The following is a 16965-nucleotide window of genomic DNA, read 5'->3' on the forward strand; positions in this document are numbered from 1 at the left end:
ACAATGTGAATGAAAGTGGAAATTTCACTCCATTCAGTGGAAACTTTTCTTCCCCCCCCCCCCCCAAATCACCTTAAAATTCTTCTGCAAAGACATTGAATAAATTAAAAAAAAAAAAGTGCCTGTAGAAAAAATGTTAATTCTCTTCTTATAGACTGAGTGGTATCTTCCTTTCATTAAGTTACTGGTTTAACAAATGAAGCTTTCAGTTTCAGTCAGGCATTGGATTTTGAGGAATACATCTTTTCCCTCCCTCCCTTTTTTTTTTTTTTTCCTAGCAAAGTATGTAATGATAGATTTGCTGTCAAATACTTTTGTTTCAGGTATCTTTTTATCATCCTTCTCTATTTTAAACAAGAGTCTTTACATGCAAGATCAAGAATTTTGAGTTGTATACTGTAGAAACTCAAAGCAGATGCCAAGCCTGCCTTTTAAAGCCGACAGCGGAAAAAGAGGAATTATGATGATCAGAGAATGGTAGATAGATACATTGTTTCCTCATAAGGATAAACTTTTGTGAGCCTCATTCCAAAATCTAGGCCTACATAACAAATCAGCAACAGGGATCCTCAAGAACTTACAAAAGACAGTTTTACATAGGAAATACCAAAGAGAACAGTAAGTATTCTATAGTTTTATACTGAGGAATTTATTTTTACCTTAATGCACCTGAAATATAGTACTTACCTTTGCTAATAATTCCCTGTTTATTGTAAAGTTCAGTGTTCCAGGACCAGTGCTGATTTCACTCACTACAGCATCACATTTTAGCTAAAAGAACAAAACAAAACAGAAACTCTACACAAAAACAGCTAAATTGGAAAACTGTGATTCAATCCATTATAAATCTGAATTTAATCCACTATAAATGCTAAATGTTATTTATTAGCTTGAAGCAATCACAAATGGATCATTTAATCAATCCTGTTGGACAAGGGAAGATTTTATTATGTCCAATCCATGCTTAATAGCTCTGAATGTAACTCAGCCTGAACTGTCATACATATGTTTTACTTCAGTCTCTGCACATGCACAGTCTATGTTTTATTTCAACTGGGAGCAGTATTTGATCTCTTTGTACAGACAAATCTGAGATACATTTGACTACTTATACAGTACCTGACAGCACTTAAAAAAAAAAAAAAAATCAAGATCAATGTCTTAAAGAAAACCTGAGACCGAAATTTTGGACTGCTCTTTCCTCAAGTTTCTGAGTTTAATGATGATGTTCTGCAGTACTCAGTCATACAAAATAAAAATGCTAAAGGCAAATTTATTAAAAATTTCAATTTCTATAAGGCATATTTTGAAAATTCTGAACCCATAAGGAATATATGGGCACCCAACCCCTAATGTCAACCTGCTCTTTACACAAATTTTGGCCTCTTCACAGGCTGAGAGTTCTGGATCTCAACCTGTCAGGTTTGACAGTTTCTTATTAAACAAGCTGTCTTTCATAGCCAAGAAATTCTCTTAAAAAAAAAAAAAAGGATGAAAAGCATATAAAAGACAACACAATCACTTTATCACTTGGCTAATATCTTTGACAAAGGCAAGCTATACGTTCCTACTGAAGCTCATCAGCATAAAGAAGAAATTCTACCCCCACGCTAGGTCTCCAGCTTAGACACCAACTTAACCAGGAGATGAAATCACAGTTAGTCTTAAAGTTCTTTAACCGTTACAAGTTCTAATAACAACAAATTCCAATGTTTATTAACAAGCTACATGAAAATATGTTTTTTGTATCGACCCTGAATTTCCCACCTTTCCATATTATGAAAAGTCCTTTTTACTTATGTTACGGGGCAGAAAGAAAACAGACATTCCCACTGGACTTTCTTCATACCATTTGCTCAGCTAAACATTTTCTACATAATCTGTCATTTGTCATGTCAGTGCATTTTCCTCTCTCTTTAATATGAGTGCTCATCTGGCCTCTTCACAGCTTTAACGACCTCTCCTCCAAGCACCCTGTGGTTCTTTAGTAACCAGATCTCCCTGTGCCTAAGGCTTGGAACAGAATGCCACTATGCTGTAGAGAGGCATAAAAACCCCACAACACAACGTCCCCTCCACAAAGAACTAACAGTCCAAAGATAAAACAAGAACCAACCAGCCAGATGAAATCAAAAGCCGATGGAAACAAGACAGTTCTGACCTGTCTGACAGACAATTCTCAGCACATCAGAGCACATTATGTTTCACTTAGTATCACACTGCCCTATTATTTAGGCTATTTTAATCAACAAGAAAAAAATTCCATCTCTTATGACTAACCCAAATATCCGTATTTCAAATATTACGACCTACTTCCTCAGAAGTGACTAAGAACATACTGTTGAACCTTAAGGCACTTCATCAACTGTTTATCATGACAAAAACTGATAACTGCCTACATTTTTCTCTCCGCTACTTTTTGATATGTAGTCATATTTTGCTAATTTCTACACCGCTTACCTTCGTTGTGGATGACGTGACCAGTCTAAATAAATGATACTAAATGCATCTCCTTTATCCACTACCCAACAAAAACCATTCTAAGAGATTAATGGAAGTTTTTTCCTTTGTCTAACCAGCGCGGTCTATTCAGTTTTGGGGCTTATATTGATGGTCTGTCCTCCTTTACTGTTATAACTGCTCTTCCATGTAAAGATGTAGGGCTAAGTGTCCCAGGTTTATTTAATGAGCCACAGACAATAAAGGAGAGAGACAATTTGCAGCTTTCTAAACACTGGGATCAGCAGCTGTTTTTAAAAGTGACAGACTAGACACAAGGAAAAAAATTGTTACCGTGACATTACAGTCATTGGAACAGATTGCCCAGGGAGGCTGTCAAATCCTTGGAAGCTTTCAAAACATGACAGGATTTCAAAAGTCCTCAGCAACTTCATTCAAAACCCCTCAACAACCTGCACTGTGTAGAAGATGGGAATAGATAACTTCCTGAGGTCCTTTCCAACCTGAATTATTTTATGGCTCTAGATCATATTTAAGTTGTTTCAGAACCTTTGGTTGCACATCTGTGCACCCTCAATTTTTCTTTCACCTCAGTCAGAATATTCATCTGTTACAAGAATGGGTCCAAGATATGGATCTCTTCAACATCTCAGCAGTGAAGAATGACATGGAGAAATAGTTTAGCCTCTCGATAACCAGGAGTTTTTAACCTGTTTTAACTGGTTTTATTTGTCCTTTTTAACTCCTGATCATATAGCAACCCAACTGATTCCTTCTCAAGCTTGCTCCTTCTGATGCAGATGAAGAATCTTGTTTGCACTTTCATTATTCAATCTAGCTCCTCTTTGCAACTAACTTTGCCACAACTTCCTAGTTTATACTCCTCTGCATTGGCAACAGCAACACATTTTTAGACTGTAAAGGATTTTTTTCAGCTCAAACAATCCCTCAAACCTTAGCATAACCTTTCTGATCCCACTTTTGTTCAACTTCATGCATGCCAACTTCTTCCAATTTTTATTTCCTTCCCTTCCATCAAGGTTTGTGTCACTTCTATAGACCTTGTTTTGCATGCTGCTTCTTTTTCATGCTGTAATTAGTCTTAACACCTCAGCTACTGCCATTTCCCAGACTAACACACCTGAAAAAACTGCTGTTCTAAGAAATCTCAATTTCAAGCACTTAGAAGTCTGGCCTGTTTGTCCCACAGGCTAAATTTATCCATTGCCATTCTAGTGCTGGATTTTGCAGTCTTTGGATTTCCAAGCTACTGCATACTCCATTTCTTCCTCAAGTTTTGGGCAACAGTACAGACCATGGCATACCTTTTAGATACTCTCCCAACGTCACAAATATTATTTACTCTCAAACTATTTTTAAACAATAATTTCACAAGAACCCTAACTAAAACTGCTTCTCCAATTCCCTGTGAAGATTCTGTGTACAAGTATATTACGTGCAGTCATTAAACTACTCTGACCCAAACAGATACTTGGAAAAAGAATACTATTCACCTTATGATAAGTTTGTTATTGCATAAATATATGATTAATGCATTAGCATACCCTTTCAGCTAGCTTCTGAGCTTGAAGATCAAGGTCTTGTGCTAAGCAATCACTAGAACTGTCTTCTGTTACAGAAGCAATGGAAAGCTGGAAATCAGCAACACGCCTGAAAAAAAAAGAACATGCAAAAAAAACCCTGTTGAAATGACGGGTAGGTTTGGCAGAGCCAAGCTGACTCTGCATATGACAAGTCTAATTGCCACACGTAACCCAGTCACAGATGTTTAGAAAGTCACACTATGTTTAGAAAGCTGTACTAGAAGGCCAAATATTACCTTTGCTCTAATACAATAAGAAAGCAGATATGGTAAGAACACCACTTCAAAATAAACAAAAATTATGCTCACGAATAAATGTAATTTACTTGTTAACATCATTACAACTCTGAGCAGGACACTGAAAAAAAATCCCATGATAACTTTACATTGGTTCTCAGCAGTTTCACATTCAGATCATTAATGCTGAAACATTTGCCATTCAACCACTGCCTGTAATTTGTACAGCTTTTTAAGTAATTATATTTGGTTTGAGCTTGCTTGAAAAAAATATAGCAATTTAATTAGACTGAGGTATCTTCTTATAAATGGATTGGTATATTAGCTTAGGTTTGTTTTTTCTCTATTTCTTTTTCCCTAAAGTCCTGTTAAGCTACTGCAAGAGAAAATAAAAAAAGCATGGCAAAATATTGCAAGATAAAGCGTAAACACTACCGTTTTTTGGAGACAGGAACTGCAGATATGGACTTTACTAATTTTTCTGGTGGCAGATCCAAAACCTTTGAAAGCTAAATTTGAAATAAAGAACAAAGTGGCTTAAGCAAAAAACATCCAGGAAAAATACTACTTCCAGTTTAAATACTTGTGGGGGATGCATCATTTATGTCTAAAAGCAAATTTCAAGCCAGGTAAAAAAGCGCAAATACTTATTAACTGTTATAAGCAACATGAAAAATACATGCTACAAGCCCAAGAAACGTTTGTATTGCATACAAAGAGCCTAGGAAAAAGCCAGACAAAACACCACGCATAGGACCCACGAAAGATCCCATCAAACCCTCACATGCCTTTATCGACTTATCTAGTCGCGACACCTCGCTCAGCTCTACCCGCACCTAAGTGAGGGACAAGGAGGCCCATAGCATGCCAGGGCCTCACTAATAAGCTACGAATGGCTGGCTTCTTGCCGAGATGAAGAGTTTCCTGATTTAATTGGTGACGGGCTTAACCCTGCGGGGAGGGGAGCCTGGTGCGGGGCTGGCGGTGTGAGGGACGGTAAGGGGACCGCGGTCCCGTCAGACCTCCCGCCAAGGGCCGGGACAGGGAGGGGAGCGGAGGGACACCCCTCACGCGCCGCCGCCAGCAAGGGGCGGGGCACTGAAGGCCGCGCCGAACCCCTTAGCGACGGGTCGGACCCATTGTAAGACGCCCGGAGAGGGGGGGATCTGCGTGAGGGAGCGAAGGGAAAGTCTCGGTTATAGCGCACCTCTCCTCCGCGGAGGCTGCGAGAGAAAGCGGCGTACCTGGGAAGCGATGCTTCTCCGAAAGGAACAGGCTGCCATGGCTGCGCCGCCAGGCGGAAGGTCGCAGCCGCCCCTTCCCCCCCACCTCGCCTTTCCGCCCGCCCAGGGGCGGGCTGGGTCGTACCATTCTCAGGACGGGGGTGGGAGGGGGAGGAAGAGCCCATTGGTCCCCCTTTGCGTGGAGAAGGTGCGCAGAGACAGAGGACTGTCCCACTGTGCAGGGGAGGGGGGAGAACGGCGAACGGAACGCGTCAGGCCGGGGCATTTCACAGACGAACAGCGAGTCGGGCGCTGTTTCCGGAGTGCGCGTGCGTCGCCAGTCGGCATCGGCACCGGCCTGCGCGGCTCCTCCCCCTACGGCGACGGCGACGGCGGCGGCGGCGGGGCGGCTTGTCCGGTACCGTTCGGGCCTGGGGTGTAGGAGTGGCGACATGAGCACGTGCTCTGTCTCCAAGGTGAGGGGGGGGGGCGGCTGCCCTTCAACCCGCCGCTCCGCGGAGGGGACGGACATACGGCTGCTGGGTTTCGCTCCCGTCCTGCCGAGGCGGCGGGGCGGCTCGGAGCCTCGTACCGCGGCGGGTGGCGGGGGGGTGCGGGGCTTCGTCCGACCTCAGCGGCTCCTTCGGAGCGGTCCCTGCCGCGCGCCGCGAGGAGAGCAGCGCGGTAGTGCGGGTGCTGAAGGAACCGAGCGGCAGCGGTGCCCTGTCTGCCCGTGGCGTCGGCCTCGGCTCCTCTTCCCGCCTTCATCCGCTGCCGTTTCCCTCATCCCCTGTGCCCGGGCTCCCAGCGGCCCTATTCCACTCTCTGTTCCCGTCCCTTGCGGTGTCAAGGCTTGGTGGGTCTTCATCCGTGCCCTGACGCCCGCTCGGTCCCGCTTTATCCAAGGCACCTTTTCTTCTCGCAGCAGTCAGCCAGCCCTCCTGCCTCCTCGGTCCTGTTAGCACACGAAAAGTGCTCGAAATTGAAGTAAACGTCACCTAGAACTGAGCAGTAGTGGTGTGGCTGTAGGTTTTGTCACTTTTGGCTAAATAAAGTCTGTTGGCATCGCTTGCTACCACTTTGAAACATTCATTGCATCTTCCTCTGAAACTAATTTAATGGAGAAATAAAAATAAAAGTGCTCTTGGGCACAAGTAATGTTAAATATCTGTTGTCACCTTGATATTTCTGAGCTGAAAGCTTTTACCTGGCCTCTAGTCAAGGTTGGCAGTAGGGACAGTGCATTCATTGTCTTAATATGGAGCGAGACTTAAAATGTTGTATTGGAACGTTTAACGTATTTCCTGTCTTGCTTGATCGTGTAGTGAACAGTAGAATAGCAGTGGTTCACAGCAGGAAGGGATGTTTTATCATCGGAAGACTCCTCTCCCTTGTATTGTTTTTCACTGAATTGTGATGTGCAGCTGGGTCCCTCGGTGTGGAAGTCACTGTGCAGTCTATTACTTTTAGGAGTAAATGGAAGTACTTCCAAACAAAGTTAAAACTTAATCCAAAACAAGTGGCTTTCCCTTTCAAAAATGGCTGTTGCCATTAAGTAGTTAGGTAGTGAAAAGGGTGTCTTCCCCCCCCCCCCCCCTTGCCTTCTCTGTCTTATATGTAATACTTCTTTGCCATTTTTATATTCTGGTCTCTGGTACATTCAGTGGTGTAGGCAAATCCAAAGCTTGTAAAGCATTAAATATTTGTGTTTCATTTGACTTAAGCATACAGTGTTTTTTCTTTTATATATGTGATTTATAGTTATTTTGGCCAATTCCATTTGTGCTCTTGTGAATTAGTGTTCTGACACGTCGTGTGTGCTGCAGCATAAGTAAGGCTGTAGCATAGGGGTTTTTAATGGAATTGTTCCAGAGTGTTTAGGAGCTGTGGAATAACCACAACTTCTGTTCAGCTGGTTTTAGATGATTGCTAATATAAGTAGTAAAATGGAAAGTACCTGAAGACATCTCTTATTCATAAGGCTGTTTTTCAGAGGAGGCTAATACTGTTACCAGTGTTTCACTGCAATTTCGTATTTGTATAAGAAAGGAAATGACATGTCTGAAGTCACCCAACAGAGTAGTGCCTGTGATCAAAATTGAACATACCTCTGGAGTTTTATTTTCACTAGATCATTCTTACACTAGTGACTGAACTATCTGAGGTTGAGTTCAGTCATCTCTGCTTGTGTAAGCATCTCCATTGAGAAATATAGGATTGGATCAGTCTGTTTATGTATTTTGAACGCTTGCGTGTTTCCTTCCCCTTTGCTGTAGCACAGGAACCTCATGGTGAGAGTTGGGGAATGCATATGATTTATGATATAAAGGAAATTATTATAACTCTTCAAAAGAGATGAGTTTTTATTTGAGATGATAGGAGAAGAAATTTCAGATTTTCTAGAGGAAAAAGAAAAAAATCTTCCAGAATTCACCACTTAATATTTGTCTTTGATTTCTTCCTCCTTGGAGCCAGAGTTTTTGTCTATCTGAACCTTTTCCAAACCATTTGTTGTTCGGCCTCTAACCATCTTTACTTTTTCAAGTTGAGATGCACTTGTCCTCTGTAGCTAAGGCATGTCATTGGCTTTTGTAAATAACTTAATAACACTCATTGCCTTATTCTGGATCACCTTTTCTATGCAGCCTCTTGCTTTTGTTTTGTTTTTAACTGAAACCGTACTGAGAAAACTCTCCTGATGTGTCCCAAGGGAATTGTTTCCTCGTAATTCTAAACCTGTTGGAGGTTATGAGATGTTTAAAGAATCTGCTAGTTGATGGTTGAATTGAAGAATATAATGGAAAGATGAAAAAGTTCTTTCTAAATATGCTGGGATACTGTTTCCACTGGTTTTCCAGTTTGCAACAGGAATATAAGGGGACAACTTACAAATTGATATGCTTATATGCTGACAATTCAGTTCAAATTGTTGGTTTAATGGAGCACTGAAATTAAAGGAGAATATAGTGGCCTCAGGAGCCACTCAGATTGATGCTCATATTGAAGTTTTTTGGTTTTTTTTCTGTTTTCTAGGGCTGCTTTGTTTTTAAACCAAGTCCCAAGAAGAGAAGAGTGTCTCAGAAAACAGGCTAGTGCATTTTGATATATGTTGCTATGCTTGGGTTAATCCTGGAAGGTTCACCGCACGTGATTGAATTCTGTCATAGCTGCATGAGGATTTCTGTTGTTCCTTGATGTCAATATTGCTGAAAACTCATTTCTTCAGAGGATCCCCAGCAAATTGTGGGCTAGTATAAATGTTTTTTTCATCTCCAGCAATCAAGATTGTATAGCTATCTTTGTCTTTTCAATTTATTTTTTTTCAGAACTACTCATTTCCATGCTACTGTAAATTGTTTATTGACTGACAAACTATTTATCTAAAGAGTCTGAATGAGCCCCTTTTAAGCTATGGGAGTCAGAAATGATATCCCATTCATAAGTCTCATCGTATTCTCGGTAGTTTGCCTAAGTTTCTTGTGGAAAAGAAGAAAGAAAAGCCATTTGTGAAGATTCCGCGGCTTCTGTCCACTAGTGTTTGTTATATATATTTTCTTTTCTCCAGCCTATATGCTGTGTATACAGGTCTCTTGTGTGAGGAAGACTGAACAGTACTGACTCTTACTGGAGCCACAAATAATACTGCTTAAATAGTTACTGTTTGAGACTCAGTTAAGGAACTTACTGTTCTTATTCTCAGGTTAAACTTTTTTGGGCAGCACCAGAGCTGTCAAAAGGTGTGACAATTTGTATAAAAAAAGGTGGGGAGGAAAGTAATAAGGCCAAGTTTTTGTGGAAATCACCACAGGCTCATTCATTACCAGAGGGACTTACTGTAACACCTGCTTTAAAATTAATCCCAAATTATTTTTGCCATAAGAGTTGGAACATTTGTAGCTCAGGGAATGAGAGGCAGGGAAATAGAGTCCAGTCTGTTACTGCAAGATAAATAAACCAAGACCTGTGCACTTAAACAACATTGAGATTTTACCCCTTACTGGATGCTATGTTTTCATTTTTGCTAGGTTGGTAATGCTTGGATAAATCCTCCTAAACATGTTGTTCTAGTTAGCAAATGCTTTGAGACAGAAAAATACGTTTAATTGAACTACTCCTAAAAGAGAGGCAGATGTGAGCTAGTTGGGTGCTCACAGCAGTTGGTTAGAATGGTGCTCTAAACAATACTTTGATGTGCATCCATCAAGTGTGAAGTTTCAGTTGTGAAACCTCACAGCACCAATAGCTGATAATACTGTTGCACCCCACAAAAGGCCTTCTGTGCGCATTTGCACCTATAGGTTGAGTTTAGGTAGTATAAAAAGAATATTATGCCTTGGTATATTACCAGTAATGTGGTGGCTGGATTTTCTTTAACTAAAAGCATAAAGACCTGTGTAATTAGAGTGGGTTATGTGTTTTAAGTGATTTTTCTTAGGGATACAAATGAGGTGTTAATTTAGGGGAGAGGATGAAAATGGAGGATGAATGTTTATTGTTTACAGAGCTGGTTTGGGTGTTCTTAATGCTTTGTGAAATTGAATGGGCTCATCAACTGGTTCTTTTCTAGAGATCAGACCACTTGCTGATGTTCCATTGAATGGCTACCAAATAGACATTAATGGCTAGCAAATTAAATCTTTTATATGCATATGTTTAGAAAAAATCAATTGTTATGTTTAATGTCGCCTCCTAGCAACAGCTAACAGGCTATTTACTTAACCTTCAGTTTTTGTGTTCTTCCAGATGTTAGTGAAGCCTTAAAGCTACACCAGGCCTGCTACATGTGTGCTGGGAGTAGAAGGATGGTTCCAAGCCTGTGCACTTTTTCTTTTTTAAGGGAATGGAGACTGTGTGAATGTGGGAGGAAAAGCAATGAGAAAAAAAAATCTCAGTTATACTAGTTTCTGTTCAGTCTCCCATTTTACTTCCAGCTCTGTCGTTCTTTCTTAGTTGGAAGCTGGTGGAGGGTTTCTTTACTCACATCTGTGAGACAGAGCAGCACCTGGGAAGCCAAATGTATTCAGAAAATGTGCCAAGACACTGTTTTACCAGAAAGGATCTGATTCTTCCTTTCTTTTTCATAAAGAGCATGTATAGAACTGAGAGGCAATTTAGGGGTGAGCCAGAAATGTAGCCCTAGTTTGCGCTTAAAAGTTTTGCTGGCGTAATTGTGTTGGTTAAATGTATTTTTAAAAAATAAATAAATCTGTATTTCATGTAACCTGACAGTCCTTTCCCAGTATACCTTATTATTTTCAGGAAATTGGTATTAGCTGTATCTTCCCTGGGGAACAGAAAGGATTTTCATGTATCTATTCTTGCAAGCCTTTATGGTTCATATCTGACTGTAATAGAGAAGGAGGATTTAATATTTAATAAGTGAATGAGACCCACAAAACTTTGTGAAGCAAGGGAAAGATTTTTTTTATTTTTTTTTATATTTTTATTTTAATAATAAAGGCTGTTTGCTCTGATTTAGCCTTTAGTTCATCTGGGACTTGAGATGGAACCCAGCCTTTTGCCTGCATACTTGGGTAATAGATTCTGCTTGTTGCCTCACTTATTCTACCAGATACCAGCAGCTAATTAATTTGTTAAAAGTCATCTCCCTCGGATATATATGTATATTAAAGATGTTCTTGTTTCAATTGAGTGCTTTGGTTTTTTCTCAGCAAAAAATGTTTTAATAATCTTATTTGTACTTGCCTTTGCTTTCTGTCTTTCTAGCTATTGATTTCAGAGAAAGAAACAATGAGTCAGAGGATAGTGAGTTGCGATTCGTTACTTGTCAGTCTTTATGGAATCAGATCAAATCTGAAACAGAGGTGAGTCTTGCACCTAATAGTAAAGCAGTGTTTTGCATTTATAACAACACTGCTTGCTGCTTTGTTTCTGGAGATTGTCTTTACATGCTTAAAAGGGCAATTAGTTAAAGCAATAGAAGGGCTAGAAATACTGAGACTGAAATCCCTGTGCAGAATATAAAATAGTAATAATAAATCCATCAATTACACATTACTTCTAACCACAGAACTACATGCTTTTGATGCTTCAAGCTGCTGCTTCTAAGCTTCTCTTCTTACTAATTGTCCTTTTTATTAATTCCTGGTATACTGCTGTTTTCAACCTTCAATTCAGTTACGTGCTTGCCAGCCTTCTGAGGATTTTAGGCTGCTCTTGACCTCAGTGTTACACAGTTCATGGCAGCCCAGGATTCACAGTGGATTTACGTGAATACAACTGCATGGATGTCGAATACTGAATAACACAGCTGCAGCATAGTCTATTGAATTAGTATGGACAGTGTCAATGGGGTTGTCTGGTGGGGATCAGAGTTAATTTTGTACTGAACTATGGCCTCCTAATTGTTGTGTTAGATGGCATGCTGCTGTTGTGTCCCTATAGCCAGCTGGCTTGTATTTTAGTATGAATAATTGCTTCTGTACAGCAGGGATTTCCTCCTCTATTCAGTGTCAAGGATTCTGGGCAAGTATTCCATATTCCTCTGCCTGCTGTTGGACTCTAGACATTATGAGAATTTTTTTTCCAAAGTTTGTTTTGGGATGTATTGTAGAAGCCAGCTGGATGTAGCTTACAATCTGGACCCTTGGGCTAAGCTCATAAATTCCTTTAATTCTGTTCCTACTATTCCATGATCCAGCTCACTTTGACTAGTCAGCACCCTTTTCAAGCCATAACTAGTAAGGCTGAGCAAAGCAGAGCACTACAGCACAGTGATGATACAGAGATCACACAGAAGTTTGCAGAGGTATATTTGGTATCTTCCTTCCAACTGCTTCAGCTTGATGCGTTAGCTACCAGCATTGGTAGTAATGTTGGCAGCTGCACCAGAAACTGTCTTGTCACCTACACTGCAGACTGTAGGGAAGATGACGTTCTGCAGCTACTTCTGGAAGACCTCTTCTTAGATCTTCTTTCTTTGGCACAGTGTTGTCAAGACTTTTGAGACAATGCTTCTATATCACCAACAGTGGCTGCAGGATTTTCAGGTTGAAGCAGTGTTGGGGTTTTTTTTAACTAGTGCTCTGCAAGGATTTCTTCCAGAGCAGCAGGCACAGCCCATCATAGCGAATGCCTCCCTTAACTGCTCAGAAGCATAGAATGATTGCCATCTGGAAAATCATCATTCTTTCCTGTTCTAAATCTTCTACCCTTGTTTTCTTTGAGGTTGCTAGGAGTTTGCCAAATACTTTCTTCGGTTCTTCCTCCTCCTGATAGAAGACAGTTCATGCTACACTGACAAATTAATATGGGCTGTGCCTTAGGGTTTGATTTGTGCAAAGGCAGATTACCTGCAGTTACTTTTGTTGCTATGAATAAAATTTTCTTTAACCAGCTTCTGGGATATCTCTGATTTTTCTACTGAGTTTTGAATTGCCATCCTTTATCCCACTGTTGGCAAACTTGGAGGTGATAATTGTTCTTACATATAAAATTGTGTGATAATTCAGGTTGAAAGGGACCTTAGAAAGTCTGTAGTCTGAACTCCTGCTCAAAGCGGCATCATCTGTGAGGTCAGACCAGGTTGATGAGGGCTTTATCCAGTCAGGATTTTATTTCTTATATACTTCCAACCCCGGTGTAGTAAACCTGATCTGTGGCAGAATACCTGGGAAGTACATGGCTTGCTAGTTTGGACTTTTATTCTAGGGATTCTGGTAGTGTGAAGGGAGCCTAGCAGGATGTTCTCCAAAGTTTTTGCCAGGATACTGCTGCCTGACAGTTTGTTGGCAGGCCGTGTGCATGTGCTGGTGTTTTCCCGGTTCTCTGGTATCTACTTGAGGTGTTGAAGAGTGAAGAGGATATGACCTCCAAGTACTTTGTTGCGGAGCACTTTTGGCCTTTGTATATCCATCATAAATTGTGCTGCAATTATGGCAGCACCATCTGTTGTCTGGAGATGACATCCTTTCAGGCTTCTCACAATATGCAAAGCTGGCAAAAGTACTGCAGGAACTGTCCTTCATTTTTGGAAGGTGAATTTTGCACCTTTTTTGTTTCACTATTGCAAGGTCTCCCAGTTTTGACCCCTGCTGTCAGCAATGGCCTTGCAAATGTTTTTATTATAATACATCTCATCAAGGGCTTTCAGAAACATTCCCTTCCTGTAAGATGAGGAATTCCGGTTGCATTACCAGGATCCAGGTTAGAAACAAAAAGCCTAAGTGCAGGGCTGTAATATGGTAATTTTAGCTCTAATGTGCAGATAATGGCTTTCAGACCACACAACAGATAATTGTGACCAAACCAGAGACTGAGCTTCCCATTCATACGACTTTTCCAGAGTAAGCAGTGTCATGCAAGTACGAGTTGGTCACTTCAGACGCATAGCAGCCTAGTGTACTTTCTGGAACACTACCAAAATAGTGCCAGTAACAAAGTTGTTTTGACAAGAAAAGACTGATGCGTTTTAAGAAAGCTAAATAAATCTGTAGTGCTATGGCAGAATGAATTCCATCTTCGCAAGTATGCATTGGAAGAAATTATATATACTGTAGCCATGCAAAGTAAGGATTGAGGTTCTTGTTAGGACAGCTTAGTGAAAACATGTACAATAACGATCAGAAGAAGGTCATGGTCTGATGAATTCTGAAGCAGAAGCTCAGAGAATTATGGGATGTACGGTAATACAGGAGCTGTTACGATGCTGTTATAAAGCTGATAGCATAAGCTCTTCCTTTTAAAGTGCCATGTTACAGTTTCTTCTGAGTTGCCATAGAATTTATCAGGTGGGAGCTCAGAGGTGCACAATCAACATCAGAAAGGCCAGAAGAATTTTTTTTTTTTTAATAAATAGAGGGTGAAAAGAATAAGATTACTCTGTGTATAGTATTATCAGTTGTTGAAGACAGCAAGAACTCTCTTATATAATGGAAATGGAGCTCAAGTTTTTGAGCAGGCATCATGTGCAGTCTCCAGGAGATGTGACCTTAACTCCTTTGATAGCTGCCTCATCAATGTTGCTAGAGACAGCCTTTGCCACTTCATTTAAAATCAAGTTCACTGCTGTGTGTGTCACTTCTTGTTACTAACAAATCTTGATGATGATTTTATTGGGGGTAAGGATTTAATCTTGTTTCTGACATCTGTGTTCTAGAGTATATATTGATATCCTGAACTTCAGAGTCCAGGGGTTTTTTGTCTGTTCTAGCAGAAGGCATATCTTGGTTTAGAGAAGATTTTCAGACACATGCATAATAAAAGAAATACAGAATGCTGCCACTGTATGTCCACCTGTAAAAGTTTTATCTCCCCCTGCTTTCTCTCACCTTTTCATATATTCCTGCATATACATATTCTTGTATGAAAATAATCCTGAAGGGTAAAAGTGCAGCAAATGTGGCAGTCATGTGGTTTAGTTTTGGGGTTTTTTTCTATACTTAAAACTTTCCTTTATTATTAATTTTTTTTCTCTCATCCTGAATTAGATTTGGAGGAGCTGAATGTTTGCTCTCATACAGATTTCTCAGAAAAAAGTTTACAGGTGTTTTGTAAGTCAAGAGGGAATAATAGGAGGAATAAAACAATGTAAATAGTGTCTGGAAGAATGTTAATGAAAATTCTTATGTCACACTTTGTCAGTATTTTTCTCCTTCTTTAAAGCCTGTGGTGTGACAACACCATTAAGCTCACTTGCTTTCCAAGTTATTGTTGAGGCATTTGACCAGAAGTTCCAAGATGGGAAATGCCTGTGTTTGCCGTACGGTGAATAAATTAGCATATTTATACTTCATGGGAATATTTAGCGTTACTTAAAATTTTACCCTGGAGTTTTAAGGATTTGAAATTAGGCAGGAAAGGGGTAGGAAAAGGAAGATATTCTGGTGGGTCCACATTTTTTGTAAATAAAATCTCTCTGTGTTTGTTTACAGCAAATACAGGAAGACTTGAATAAGCAGTTATTTGATAACCTACTAAGTTTTTTGAGGCGGTCTCATTCTGAGTTCCGAGAGAAGACAACAGAATGGACTTGTCAGATGAAGTCCAGAGAAATCCCTACTGCAGCTCTTGTTTTAGGTAATTTTTAAAGATACATTTTGTTATGTACATCTGCTTAAAATTGACACAATGATCAAAGAAAAATACATTGCTGACTTCCAGCAAATACTGTGAGCGATATCAACTTCAGAAACGTTAACAGAAGAGATTGGGGTAGGAGAAGCAAGCAGGATAAGACCTCCTTCCCTTTTGTCTGTTTGCATAATAGTGTGGTAAGGTAACACCTTCCCTAAAGGTCTGTCTTGGGCAGCTGGTAGTGATTTAGGTTTTTTCCCTCACGTGCTGGAAATGGTTTGAGTCTGTCCCTGTTTCCGCCACCAACATGCTTGGTGGTTTCTATGACTAATTGTGGAATTACACAGCTTTTGTATTTCTGATACATGTTCTTACAGAGCATCTTTATGTGTAGGAAAGCAGTGTCATTATATTGGAAAAGGAGCAGAGGATGAAGAAAATAGCTGAAGATCTTATTACTGAAGTTTGTGAAGTTCTGAAGTTTTTCTTTTTTGTTGTGTTTTTTTTCCCACTCTTTTCTTTCAAAGGGTTGTAACTGTAATCCTAAACCTGGCTGCATTTTCAGTGCATCATTTTAGGGAATGTAAAATCAGGCCTGTGCTTCAAATTTACTGCATGAACGCTTACAGAGCCTTGGAAGGTAGTCTACTTTTGTAGGTAGTAGAAGGTGAGAGGTTCCTGTTCTGAATGTTTCTGTGGAAGAAGCTGTGAATTGCCTTCTGGCAGGGCTTGTTCTTTTTTTTCGGTTGACTAAGGATGTTAAGAAAGGCAGTAAACATTGAGTAGTTCATATAAATTCAGACTGTAGTTCATACTAACTCATAGTAATTTGCCTCCTACATAAGCCATGTGAGGATTCAGGTCTCAGGTGTATGCACTGCTTTTCTAGAGAAGGTGATTTTCATCTTCTCATCTGCAGGTCTTAGATGACTGTGGATGACTTCTGAAGGTATGAGTAGCAGTGAAGTTAGAAAAGCAATCCTACTCCTTGCAGGTTTGCATCCTTGAAAAATCTTTCTTTAAACAAAAAAACCCAACCACAAACTAAACTATATGAGGGCTCTTTGCAGTGATTCCCTGCTCGTTTTAATCAGCTGGTATTATCATGTATGTCTAATCTTTTCATTCCTTCCTTAAATATTTGAGGTATTTTCTGGGTTTTGTCTGCTGTTCAGTTTACTATTCAGACAGTGTGGTCACAAATCACAGGAAAATTGCCCTTATAATTCGTCTGTCTTCTAGGTGTAAATGTTACAGATCATGACTTGACTTTTAGAAGTTTCTCAGAAGTCCTTCAGAATAACATTACTCCTTATATAGCCTTGCTGGAAGCCAGTGATTGCCCAGGTAAATACTGCGATAGCTTCTTCATCTGAATAAGGTATCAATTAACTAGAAATTCTAGCT

At 40.1% G+C, this 16965-nt stretch overlaps 2 protein-coding genes across 7 annotated transcripts in view; one reads left to right on the forward strand and one right to left on the reverse strand.

The window, feature by feature from the left end:
* RARS2 (arginyl-tRNA synthetase 2, mitochondrial) overlaps positions 1-5836 on the reverse strand; it is a 56595-nt gene extending 50759 nt beyond the window's left edge. For 2 of the 4 annotated variants that reach the window (XM_075747649.1, XM_075747646.1), the window contains exons 1-4: positions 5669-5835; positions 4736-4809; positions 4026-4131; positions 688-771 (exon numbers count right to left, since the gene is read on the reverse strand). In XM_075747649.1, the coding sequence (XP_075603764.1) occupies positions 688-771; positions 4026-4131; positions 4736-4809; positions 5669-5809 (405 nt within the window). In that variant the 5' untranslated portion in view covers positions 5810-5835. Of the gene's footprint in view, positions 1-687; positions 772-4025; positions 4132-4735; positions 4810-5544; positions 5636-5668 lie in introns of those variants that run through there. The other 2 variants (XM_075747648.1, XM_075747647.1) reach the window with 2 other exon arrangements.
* The window catches only part of ORC3 (origin recognition complex subunit 3), a 37666-nt gene continuing 26507 nt past the window's right edge, over positions 5807-16965 (forward strand). For all 3 annotated transcript variants that reach the window (XM_075747636.1, XM_075747637.1, XM_075747638.1), the window contains exons 1-5: positions 5807-5999; positions 8557-8611; positions 11251-11348; positions 15417-15561; positions 16801-16905. In XM_075747636.1, coding sequence (XP_075603751.1) covers positions 5976-5999; positions 8557-8611; positions 11251-11348; positions 15417-15561; positions 16801-16905 — 427 coding nt within the window. In that variant the 5' untranslated portion in view covers positions 5807-5975. The remainder of the gene's footprint in view (positions 6000-8556; positions 8612-11250; positions 11349-15416; positions 15562-16800; positions 16906-16965) is intronic.

Source organism: Balearica regulorum, chromosome 3 (assembly GCF_011004875.1).
Source record: "Balearica regulorum gibbericeps isolate bBalReg1 chromosome 3, bBalReg1.pri, whole genome shotgun sequence".
Taxonomy (NCBI): Eukaryota; Metazoa; Chordata; class Aves; order Gruiformes; family Gruidae; genus Balearica; species Balearica regulorum.